This window comes from Neolamprologus brichardi, chromosome 7, assembly GCF_056152115.1.
Source record: "Neolamprologus brichardi isolate AB-2024 chromosome 7, ASM5615211v1, whole genome shotgun sequence".
NCBI classification, from domain to species: Eukaryota; Metazoa; Chordata; class Actinopteri; order Cichliformes; family Cichlidae; genus Neolamprologus; species Neolamprologus brichardi.
This window is the reverse complement of record NC_142110.1, coordinates 33,581,300-33,593,702: the sequence shown is the minus strand read 5'-3', so window position 1 is coordinate 33,593,702 and position 12,403 is coordinate 33,581,300. Positions and strand designations below refer to the sequence as shown.

Below are 12,403 nucleotides of genomic sequence, written 5' to 3'. Positions count from 1 at the left end.
ATGAGAGGACACAGTGGAAACCATGATTAGCAATCAAATGTCTGGCTAATCATAAATGCTGATTTATTTTGCAGTCATGACCAGCAGGCTGCACTGTACTGACAGCATATTTTACAGATGTTCACTAGGACTTCATGTAACACTCCAAATATTTTATATTTTATTTTAATGTTAAATGTAATAAGAGTAACTGTTTGAGTAAAATCCACTATTTAGCACATATACAGTTAAGATTATAAGTTTACATAGTACACTCACCACAGGCATGAATGTCACAGTAATTTTGGGCTTAAACGATTTCTTTTAACTCCTGGGTGCACAAGTTTTAATGTATTTTGGATTTTCTCTAATTCCCATAGAGTTAAAAGTATACATACAGGCTCAAAATACAAAATATGAGTAATTGTATTCCGTTACAGTTACCATTTAAAAAGGTGGTATTTAGAATACAGTTACTTTATTGGAATAAATGGATTACAACAAAGTAACTGTTTCATACTGTCCCGGGCAGAGATGGGCAGTAAGGCGGTACTTGTAACGCGTTACTGTAATCCGATTACTTTTTTCAAGTAACGAGTAAAGTAAGGGATTACTATTGCAAAAACGGTAATTGGATTACCGTTACTTTCCCGTAGGAACGCTGCGTTACTGCGTTACTAAAACCATGATTTTTTGCGAGAATGTCTCATGACAGTGACGTAAGCAAGTGCGACGTTTGTGAAAACAGCTGCATACAGGGCAACAATGGATAATTGACTATGTGCACGTTAGCATATGCTACTTCCGGTGCGGAAACTCCTGTGGGGAGCTTTGTTTCCGGTTTCCTATTCTCGCCCTGTTTACGGTCCAAAACAAGTTAAGCAAATTAATAAATCAAGCGGCGATTTACACTTCTATAGATGTCTTGGGCATTTACCCAATATATCTGTAAATGATGTTCATCGACTTGTCGATATTTTTTCCCCGCCCTCAGAGCAAAAGAGAAAATGGATTCAAATGTTATATTTCTCAGCTGTCCCTCGTTTATCGCGGGTGTTATGTTCTAAAAATAACCAGTGATAGGTGAAATCAAGTAGCCAATTTTATTTTTTGACGGTGCAAAACGTTTCGTGGACATACAGCACTGCACTTCAGAGTCACACTGCTAGCATCGATGCAGCGATTCTGTACTGTACAGGGGAGACATCACGGAGGAGATCGTCTGCAGCGATCAGGACGCAGGACATAAAAAAAGCATGCAACAAAAAACTAAAAAAATCTGCGAAACAGCGAGGTGAAAGGTGAACCGCGTTATAGCGAGGGACCGCTGTAATTTTGAAGGTAAGTCACAACATACCCTTCGTAAATACTAATGTATAGAAACCGTTACCAGCAATCGTTCATTTTTTGTGTGGCTTTTTTCATGGTTTGTTAACGTGCTGTGCGGGTGTGTACTTGACTAGCTGATCTCGACATAACGGGGAAACATCTGGTTTGACTATTCTTCACCTGTAGTTTGAATGCTGAACATTTGCCTGTTTAAATCATAAGACCAGTCACTATACAGAGATGTGCTTCTGAATGTGGACGATGTGTCTTCTGCATGCAGTAATGCAGGTCTGCTTGTGTTGAGTGATGTAAACAACTGATCGATTTAAACTCTTTAAACGTCAAAATTGATCATTAGATTTTTATGACACAACAGTGGTGAGTGTTCCCACCTCCTGCTCTTTGTAACTTAACGCGATCTTTCCGTTTTCGAGTTTAGGACATCAATTTTGGAGTATATCTTTGCAGTAGCGATTGACCGCAAAGTAAAGCTACCGGAAATGTACAACCCCACATCCGGTCTCAAACCAGGAAGTTAGCATTTTCTCGTGCACAGGGTCAATATATCGAGTGCGGGAGAGAGTATGAGCGTGCAGCGTTTAAAGCGTGGAAGTACTGACCTTACTTTGAGTTTGATTCCATAAAAAGTGACATAAAAATTAGTGTCCGTTGTGCGTGGGAAGAAAACTTCTTTTTACAGCGAAAAAAACCCCTAAACTTCCGTGCAAACGCCGAGTGCGCTATGACGTAATGGGAAAGTCACAGAGAAACTCGCGGATTCTTCCACTGACCGCTGCGGCACACCTGCACCAAGGTAAACCTCCGCCCACCTGCTTTACAGGTGAAAATAGAGCAAAAGGACCGCTGAGTCTTTGACTTGATTTATTTTCTGCTGTGTTTTATTTGCATCTATTTGAAAGAGTGAGTGTAAACACAAAAAATATTTTATTTTATGTGCTGGAATGTGCAGAAAATAGGTTTAAATATTAAACAAATTTCTTCCAGTCAGAGAATGTTGCATATAATTAAATTTTTGCTTGATGCATAAAGTTAAAAGATTAAAACTAATAAAACAAGTTTTAAAAAGGGACTTTTCCATTTGATTACATTTTGTATGATGGATTATGTAGAAAAAGTAGAATTGGGCTGAAAGATCTATCACTTTATCACCTATTCAGGTTGTAAATCGTGTTTTTAAAAAGTAACTAAGTAACTAAGTAATTAATTACTTTTGAAAATAAGTAATCAGTAAAGTAACGGGATTACTTTTTGGGGGAAGTAATCAGTAATTAGTTACTAATTACTTTTTTCAAGTAACTTGACCAACACTGGTCCCGGGTCAGGACTGTTTGGGTTTTGTTTGACAGCTATGTTCTGTTGTTCCAGGCAGCAGCGTTATGGTTGCCATGGCTACAGGGTGACGGGTTGTTGTTGTGCTAAGCTAATAGGCAGAATGCTACAGGCATAGCCCTAAAGAATGTAGCCTCATGGGCAGTGTGGTCTGTGCTGCAGGGAGAATGGACTGCCATACCTGTTATGTGTCTGTGAGCGCGAGGAGGGAGAAAAAGGAGAGTGGAAAAGTACGAGCTGTCACCGAGCAGAAACGGGAGCTGGAAGCATGTAAATATAATAACAACCACTGCAGCCAAGAAGAGTGCCTCACAAGCCCAGTTGTAAGTAAGCTATTAAGACTCGACTGTACACTGTGTTCGTGTTTTCCTCTGAAACAATAAGTTCTGTTGGAGCAGCCTTTCAACGCCTCTCTCTGTCTCTCGCTAGCAAAGTTGACCCAGACAACAAAGTAAAGCTAGTTTTCAGCTATGAGCCCGACACAAACCCAACGTATTAGCCAAAAGTCCCTTTACTATGGTTTGGAGCCACGGACCTTAGGTAATAGTAATAAATCACATTCATGTAGTTGTAAACAGCATGATAATATATTAAGTAATCCAAAGTATTCAGAATACGTTACTCTTATTGAGTAACGTAACAGAATACATTTTGGGGCATGTATTCTGTAATCTGTAGTGGAATACATTTTAAAAGTAACCTTCCCAACACTGCAAATGCACACCTCCGCTTATATTTGGTTAAATGTCCCTTAGCAAGTTGTACTTCAGTCAGATGTCTCTACCATCAACCAGCTTCTGGTTTAATTCTGGCTGGATATTTGACCACCTCTTTCCTGTTTTTAAGAATATGGTCCTCAAATTTTCAGTATGTTTGAGGTCAAGGCATTTATGCATTATAGTTATTTAGTGAAGCAATTAATTTGGCATTAGCAAAAGAGCAAAAATTAGCAAGCTAAATAAATAAATCTGCTAATGGTTTGTCAGTAATATTAACTGATAATAACTGTTTAACTCTGATGTGTTATGATGCAAATGTCTCACAAGCCTGGAAACAGACTAAACATACTGAGGTGACTGACTGGTTAAATTTAAATAAAGAACCTTAAAGATTTTAGATATATGCTAATTATCTGAGAATTGCACAACAAAATCTGTTTAGCCATAGATTATTTTTGCATGAAAAGTTAAAAATTGCAAGCACAACTACTTTGTGTACTCTGCATGTTCATGGTTTTCAAAGATCCAAATAGTCACTGCTAACTTCTGGCGGGACTTGATCCTAATCCCCCTACAAGCTGTTTGCTGACAACCATTACACAAAAACACGACACACAAAACACTAAATAACTACCAGCAAAACATATGTGACACTGTGAGATTAGACTGTAATAGAAAAGAAAAAAGAAAACAACATTCAAGCAAAAGACCACAACAGCCATCTTAAAGTTAAACAAATAAAATAAAATGAGGTGTAAACTGCATGTCTCAAATCATATGTGCAGTCATTTCAAAGTGGTTCAGGGTGGGGTGTGATCTCTGAAGAATAGTTTACAGTACTTTTGCTTGAAGTGCTCATTCTTAGTGCTCAACAGCACTTCTAAGGCTAAAACTGTGAAAACGACATGCTGCAGTGTTACATGCCAGACAATTTTTTGGCTGCTGCATCAAGTTCCTGGACTCCTGTCATCTCCATAGGATTGCCAGCTAGCTTGTTTTTTTTGTTTGTTTTTTTTTTTAAAAAACAAAACATTTCTCTAATCACAGTAATAATTTTTATCATAAACGTCCAACAAGTAGCAACAAGTAGACAGGTGAAAAAAAGAGCCAGATCACATCCATGACTGATGACTTTAAAATGATCCATGTGCACAAGTTTAATGATGTCCAAAAGCAGTCATGAGATGGAAACGATGAGCCATACCTCTCTGTGCCTGGTTTACCATCGGCCTCCTGTGGTAATGGACCATGGTAAAGCAGGCAACAGATACTCAGCCCTGTTTTCACCTGGAAGGTTTTGTTTCCTCTTGTACCACGCACCGTCCAGTGGGGACTTCTCCTCTGCAATCTCATCCTCCTCCTCCAGCAACACCTCCTCTGCAGCAAAAGACAGAAAGGGAAAAAAAAGGGGGGAATTTCTTTCCCTTTCTTTCCCCCCCCCCTAAACACAACCATGCTTTTTGAAAGATGAGTCTAACCTGCTTTGCAGATCCACTCCAAGTATCCGGTGAGCTCTCTCTCAATCTGCTGTTGCCTGCGAAGCTTTAGAAACTCCTGTCTCTTCTCCACACGCTCTCGCTCTTTGGCAAATTCTCTGTTGAGGCAGGTTTTTTTTTTTTTTTATACACAGCAAGAACAGATTGCATTAACATTTAACATGTGGTAGTTTGCATTTAAAGATTTTTTTTTATGTTTGGCTCATGTAAGCAGATATTGATCTACGTAAGAGACAGATAAACTGTAGATGAAGTTGAGGTTCAAACAATTTGGGCAGAGGGATTAATAATGTCAGAGTTAAGATGACAGCTGGGAAACCGTTGAGGATATGCAAGAGGAAAAAAAGGCTGCTGGCATAGCCATAACTCTGTCAGGAGATATTTCCAACATTTTCAGACATGAAATGTTTGGGTGGAGAAGAAAGCTCATGATGCTGTTTCATGGCTCCGTGAGATAGGACTATTGGCAGCATATGCACTTCACGTAGAGAAAACAATGAATCGTAAGATATAGTATTTTTTTCTCAGTTCTGTTTTAGGAAGCATGTTTATTTCGTTTTCAGTTGTCGCACACAACTTTCTTGTCTTAAGGTCTAATATGAAGCTATAAGCAGCAGGCTATTAGCTTAACATAAAGACTGAAAGCAGCGGTATGCATATGACATCCTTTTTTTTTTCACAACCTCTGTAGTATAATCATTTCAAGTTATTCAACCTTAGTAGTGCTAGAGTATGTCTGACTTTTCACTTGTGTTATTGCGATAATAAGATAAGAAAAGATTAACAAACAACCTTTGACCAGCATTAGAAGTGCCTGCTCAAAGGATTTTGTTACCTTGTTGATGTCCTCTACTTTACTATTTATGCCTTGTATATAGTTAATGTAAGTTAATGGATTGGTGGCACACAGTCATCAGGAAACATGATTTGGAATACTGAACAGTTCATAGTTTTTAATAGTTTCAAGAAAACCAGGAAGATGAGAGGGCAAAGTGATCATTTCACTGAAGGAATATGAGCTAGCTGTTGTTGGATCATCATTTTTCTCAAGAGCTTCATTTTAAGCAGCGTTTCCTTACAACGTCCAGACTAATGATCAAACATGTTTGCTTTAATCAAGAGTTTAAAAAGACAAGAGGCCGTGAGTCACGACAGGTGAGGCAGGGCTCTTTGTGACCATAGACACAATGAGCTGGACAGACGTTGCCTTTAGGAGTGCAGAGGACCAGGATGATTAAAGCTACCGAGCACGGGCTTTTCATTACACAAGACAGGGAAAGACAATGAGAGGAAGAAAGTGAAAAGGAGAAGCAGTAGATGATAGAAAAGCATGCTGAATATTCTGTTGATTTACTTGATTAACACTCAGTTTAGCACTTTATCGCAAGCCATAAGATAATCGTATTTTTTGCTGCTCCTATAAACAGCTACAATGTGGCCCTAAAATACTTATTTGTACATACAGGCCACCGAAACAGCCAGAAGCTTTAATTTAATGTCCTTTTAAAGATTATAAAATATTCTCAAGAAGTCTAATAGAAACGCTTCCACTAACACATTCACATAACTTAAGTGACATAGACTTCCATTTACTGCTTATTAGCTTGCAGCATTTCCTGTCATATGGATGTGATGAGAGGATCCAAACATCAGTATGGAAGTTTATTTTTGCACTACTGAGAAAAAAGTTTACGTTCTGAGATATGTAAATTTTAAGTTACCTCTAAATAAGAAAAAATCTTGAAATATGCAACTCAAAATTTTAAGCTATTTAGTGGAAATTTTGATAAGAACACCAAAAATATATACATACTGTATACAAGGGACACATGGGCAAGTTTAAAAAACAATAAAAGCTAAAAGTCTTTAGCAGTTGGTAAAATTCTATATTTAGCGTTTTCAATCTCTAGTTCTTAGTTGCCCCCCAACACACACTCATACACACAGTTTGTCATCCCTGTGTTCATTTTCTCGTGTGCTACATCTTCCTGTCCAAGTACAGTGGAACCTCGACTTACGAATACCCCATTTAACGAAAAATGAAAGTTACGAAGGCACTTAACGGCAATATTTCTGCTCGTGTTACGGCAAAATGCCCGGGTAACGAAATTCGCTGGCTTAGATTGGCTGAGCCCACAATGCCTTCCGAATCATGTGACAACCCCCTTGGCATTCGTACTTGCGCTTAGCTGTTTCACTTGAACGACGTATTGTTGTTGCAGTTAGCAATTAGCCTGTAGCCTATCGTTCACTCAAAAGGCACGATGAGTGCTTCGACTTACGAAAGACCCTTGGGAATTAATTAATTTCGTAAGTTGGGGTTTCTACTGTATTAGTATTTGCTTCTTTTGTTCATTGACTTATTAAAAGTTAGTTTTCATTGACTTTTTGTCTCACTCTTTCATTTTGGCACATCCTTTGACACAGACTGTGAGAAGTTGAAATTCAGTGAAAGAAACTGGCGACCTGACAAAAACAGCAGGGGCAGAGGTGATTTCAAAACAAAGCAAACAACATGCTGATCGTAAAGAAGAGAATATATAACTACAGTTCACCCTTTAGGTTTACCTGTAATATATGACTTACCCAGAAAGAACACCAAGCACCAGGTTAAGCATGAAGAAGGAGCCGATGATTATGAGAGGGATGAAGTAAAGCCAGTTCCAAGTGTTTCCTGCGACGTCATTGGTCTGGACACACAGAAAACACAGAAAACAATATTAGCATTAGCACTGGTATATGTAGATTTAACTCTTCTGTGCCTTGTTGTGAGATGCACTCTCAAAATCAAATTAAGTTAAAGTTTGTATACGTTAAGCTCCAAGAACATTTTCAGTGTCTTCGCCAAACTGTGAAAAAAAATGTGCAAAGCTTTTATTTCCAGTGGGAGTACAAATAAATAAATTCTCATTTCATTCATTTAATTAAACTCATAAATAAAACAAAAAATCAAAGAAAAAAGAAATGCAAAAGGTCACCTGGGCTGACTGTTCATTTTCTTATTATAAGGATAAACTGCATGCTCAGTGTAAGGTAGTAACTACACTTTACTAAGTTAATGAATAAAGATTTGAATAAACTTGGTTCTGTATTATTGCTTTTCTTCAAACTATTTTCACATTTTCATCCACAGCTCTGAATATAAATGTATTTTTCACTACTGTGACTGACAGAACAAGAACCTTTGCCAACTTGCCTCATCAGAAAAACAACTTTTCAATTAAATAAAACAAAACACTGGGAAAAAAAAATAACCCAACACTCTATCATATCAATGGGATCCCCCAAAACAGCCCAGCTAATGTTCCACATGCAAATAACTCGGTCCTCTATCAATGCCAAACAGAAACCTGTATTGTAAAAATAAATTGCTCCAACACAAACAGAGAAACAGAGCATTTAAATGACTCTATATTCTCACTTCAAATACACAAACTGATCACCAGTCCAAGAAGGCACACGGCACCAACTGATATCAGGTCGGTGCAAAATGCAGACAACACAAACATAATAATTAGATCCCTGAACATTAGATGCATATCTGACGGCTGAAATCCAAATCACGAGTATTAATCTGCTGAGATACCAGCCTCAAATGTTCACTTGTGTTTTCAGTGTTTCGTGCTTAGTGCAGATGGTCAGACCCACAATGAAACATAAAAGAAAAGCTAAAAAATTAGGATCTATTGGGATCTACACTTATGGTCATTTAGTTCTGTCTGCTCTGTGATTTGTGACACACACTTGTTTTCATGTTTTAGTTGAGACATCCAGTTGACATTATGCTATCCCTAGCATGCTTTCCCTAGCATTACCTAGCCACTTCCCCTAACCCTAACCATCAAAAACAAATGCCTTGGCCTAACCCTAACCTAATTATAGCTCTGACACTAAAACCTTCAAACTCAGGGACAGGTATTTTTTTCCCATAAGGGACTTTTGGTCCCCACATAGTGGCATTCCCACTTTTGGTCCTCACAAAAAAATCTAAACATGGTACGTACGTACACACACATACACTTACTACTCTATAGGATTCTGTGATTATGAAGTACTGTGTTCATATTAATCCAGTCATTAATGCAGAGTTTTTGGACTTTCCTCATTTATTGTTAGATCATTTCCTTAGTTTTTTTATCATTTAAATTTTCATTATAATTTACTTACTTAATGTTTCGTAATTAGTTTAATTTAATTCTTAGTTCCAGTTTCTTCTGTTTGTTCTGAAAGACAACAAATATGAAATATTTTTTCAGTAAACTAATCAGAAGCTACTTTTAATAGAAAAAGGCTGCTGCAGAAGTCGTATTAAAGTTTCTATAATCTGTATTTTCATGTTAAAGCTTTACTGTTTCTAAAGTAAAATGAGTTTGTCTCAACAGCTAAGATTAGATGATAAACCATTATTTTAGCATTTTTAAGGTATTTGTTTTGGATTTGCGAAGTTTATATTTATGGTTTGGTTCAGTTTCAAGACATGCAACACAAAAACCAGATGAAAAGATTATTAAGATGAATGATGAATGAGAAGGAAATACTGAATCATCAGGTAGCTAAAATATGATTCCTACTGAATTATAATGTTGCCTCATGTAAGCTGTAAGGCTTTTTCTCCCCCATTTTCTGAGGCTTACAGGGTTCCAATACATCAGCTATGTGTAGCTGGATTTTTTATTACACTGGTTATGTCCCAAAATGACACTGTACTTCACAGTGACTTAGCTACAATGGGGATAATAGTCATGTTACTTTCCCCAAAGGCGATTCTGGGAGTCAGCACCCACACAGCGGCCTGTTAGCTCGGGACAGACCTGCCGACTGATGGGCTCTGTTAAGGCCGGTGACTTTTTGCAGACGTCAGTGTCGCGGCGCTGCCACACACTGGCTGTAATTGTGATGGGAGGTTCGGGGCGGCTGAATCAGCAGGCAGGAGATGTATATTATGCACTCGAGAATGTGAGAAGAACGCACACAAATGTACAGAAGCACACCCTCTGTCTCGGCTGTCAGAGAAGCAGCCGCCCACACACCAGGATAAATGGCTGAGGGAAGCTTCGCTGCTTTGCACGGCATCGTATCTTTTACAGCATTTCCAGCATTTCATCACCGTCTCATCATCTTATCACTCAATCTTCATGTCTTTCTCTGCATCTCTTTTCCCTCCACCTTTAGTTAAATTCTCTCAGTATAAACCTTACAAGATTTTCCTTTCATGTTTTCTCTTCTACTCAAATCAGTTGAGTTCAGTGAAGCATGAAGTAATAGGTTTCGGAATTTACCTCCTTTTTTTTTTTTAACCTAACCAGCCAAATATTGCAAGTAAAAGAAGGTTCAAACATTTAGAGGTCATCTTGATTGACACCACACCAATCTTTAAACTCAGCCTTCATTTTGATGTATTGCTCACCCGTAGTAGTATATTGCAGGCTTGTGATACATAATATGATGCACTTAGGTCAGTTTTATTACCGTGGCAGTTACAGAGTGTCTTCTAAAAACTCTGATTACAGTTACGACTCAAAAAACTCTAAACTGCCACAAACTCTCTTTTCATCACTTTACCAAAAAGTTGTGTTTTATAATTCAATCTGGCAGGTGTAAAATTGTGAACTTGGCGTAAATTCTTTGCAAATTGAATGTGCGGCTCATTGGTAATACTGGATAAATCTGGGCTTGGATCATTAATGACTGCCTCCAGTCAACAGGGTACCAGTAGAAACTGTTGTAGTGTTGGCCAAAGACAAAGGAAGAGAAGAGGGGGATGGCACGTTTGGAGACAGTGAGAGAGAAGAAAAGGCAGGGGTTTGGAGAGTGGTTAAACTGGGCAAAAGATGTTAAAGATCTGACGTGGGAACTTCAAAAGAAGATTATAATAGATGTGCAAATGTAGACTAATGTGACTGAGTGAAACTAAACATATGAAATATTTGTGATGATTCCAGAGAAGTCTGAGGTTTATGGTCACCACATTGGTTGTGTCACAATATGGCTGTGTGCAGGCAAGAGTAGGACCCAAACGCAAACTCGCAGAGACAAAAAGTAAACTCAAAAAACATAGCTTTATTGCTGGCGTGGAGTGGGACACGAAAAACAATACAAAACTAAACTGGGAAAACTAAAGCACAAGGAGCCACAGGGAAAAATCACACAGCTATGAGGGAGGGCGCAACACTGACAAAGAGAAACACAGGGCTTAAAAACACTGAGGGATAACGAGGGGGAATGAGCCACAGGAGGAGAGCACAGATGGGAGTAATTAGGCAGGACGAGAAAAGGGAAGCAAAACTAGAAACATTAACATAGGACAGACTGTGAAAGTAAAACAGGAAACACACTGACTGAACTCAAGACATGTAAACTTAACAGACTGGGGAGACAGAACATAGGGACCTGAAACATGGAACAGAAAGGCACAGTAGACACAACATGAACATAACAACGCCACAAGGGAAGAGTAAAACAAAATGCAGGAACACAGGACCTCTTTCAAAATAAAATGGGAAACATAATGAAACGCAAACATGACAACATAAGAAACACAGACACGTGAAGGACAAGGGAGACTTAACAGGGGTTGGATACACAAGGGAAATCTAATGAACAAATGAACTCAAACTTAAAACGATGGGTCAAAAGACCCAGGATCATGACAGGTTGTTTCATTTTTCATTACCCAACAGTGCTCTCACTGCATCCCCATCATGTATTTTTACTGGAGCTTCTGCTGGGCTGGACTTTCTGCAGTTTTCAGAAAAAAACAAATAACACATGAACATGAGAGTGACTCTGGCAACTAAGGGCACACAAACTGTGCCTGCCAGTGCCTGTGATCTTTATGGACTAGTGTGGGTGTAATAGATAAAACACAAGATGGAAATAGCTTCTACATCTTAAAAGTGGTAGCAATGTAGAAAAACCCTAAATGTCCATTCTTTTTAGTGATCACCAGGGGGCGACTTCACTGTTTAAAAAAAACAAATAGACGACCTCTGGTTGTGTAAAACCCCTTGGCTCCCTTGCTCTGTCTCTTCAGTAAAAACTTTCCTAATTATTTTTTTGGGTCAATCACTAGCTTTTGGCCATACTGAATAAAACATGAATTTCAGTTTACAGATGATCAGAGTCAGAAAGGCGGACAAACCAGAGTATGCTCATTATTGTTAGCCAGGGAGGATGCAGCGTCCCTTGGTCCACTCAGATTGCCTTTTGCCTTTGTGGGTGTGTGTGTGTCTTTTCCCATGTTATCTCTATTTAGTGCATTAGAACACCTCCAGATGTAGGAGAGAGTTATAACTGTGTCTATCTCGTAATGAGAAATGTGTGTGTATTTAGAATCACTAAAAATGATAGAAATGTTACCAGGTCTGACCTAGTAAGGCATCACATGCAGACTTCAGGTTTTCCCATTAATATTATGCAACAAAATCTTTTTTATTTTCTTGAAAACATGCTGTTTTTTATTTATTTTATATTGACAGTAGTAGCATTACATGTCTTAGTATTTATCTCTCAGGAGAACCTGGGAGACCT

General features: G+C 38.4%; 1 protein-coding gene across 11 annotated transcripts in view; it reads right to left on the bottom strand.

The window, feature by feature from the left end:
* The window catches only part of cacna1bb (calcium voltage-gated channel subunit alpha1 Bb), a 213,504-nt gene that overhangs the window by 91,119 nt on the left and 109,982 nt on the right, over positions 1-12,403 (bottom strand). For 8 of the 11 annotated variants that reach the window (XM_087843518.1, XM_087843517.1, XM_006803498.2 and 5 more), the window contains exons 6-8: positions 7,460-7,563; positions 4,856-4,971; positions 4,665-4,754 (exon numbers count right to left, since the gene is read on the bottom strand). In XM_087843518.1, coding sequence (XP_087699644.1) covers positions 4,665-4,754; positions 4,856-4,971; positions 7,460-7,563 — 310 coding nt within the window. The remainder of the gene's footprint in view (positions 1-4,664; positions 4,755-4,855; positions 4,972-7,459; positions 7,564-12,403) is intronic. The other 3 variants (XM_006803503.2, XM_087843512.1, XM_087843514.1) reach the window with 1 other exon arrangement.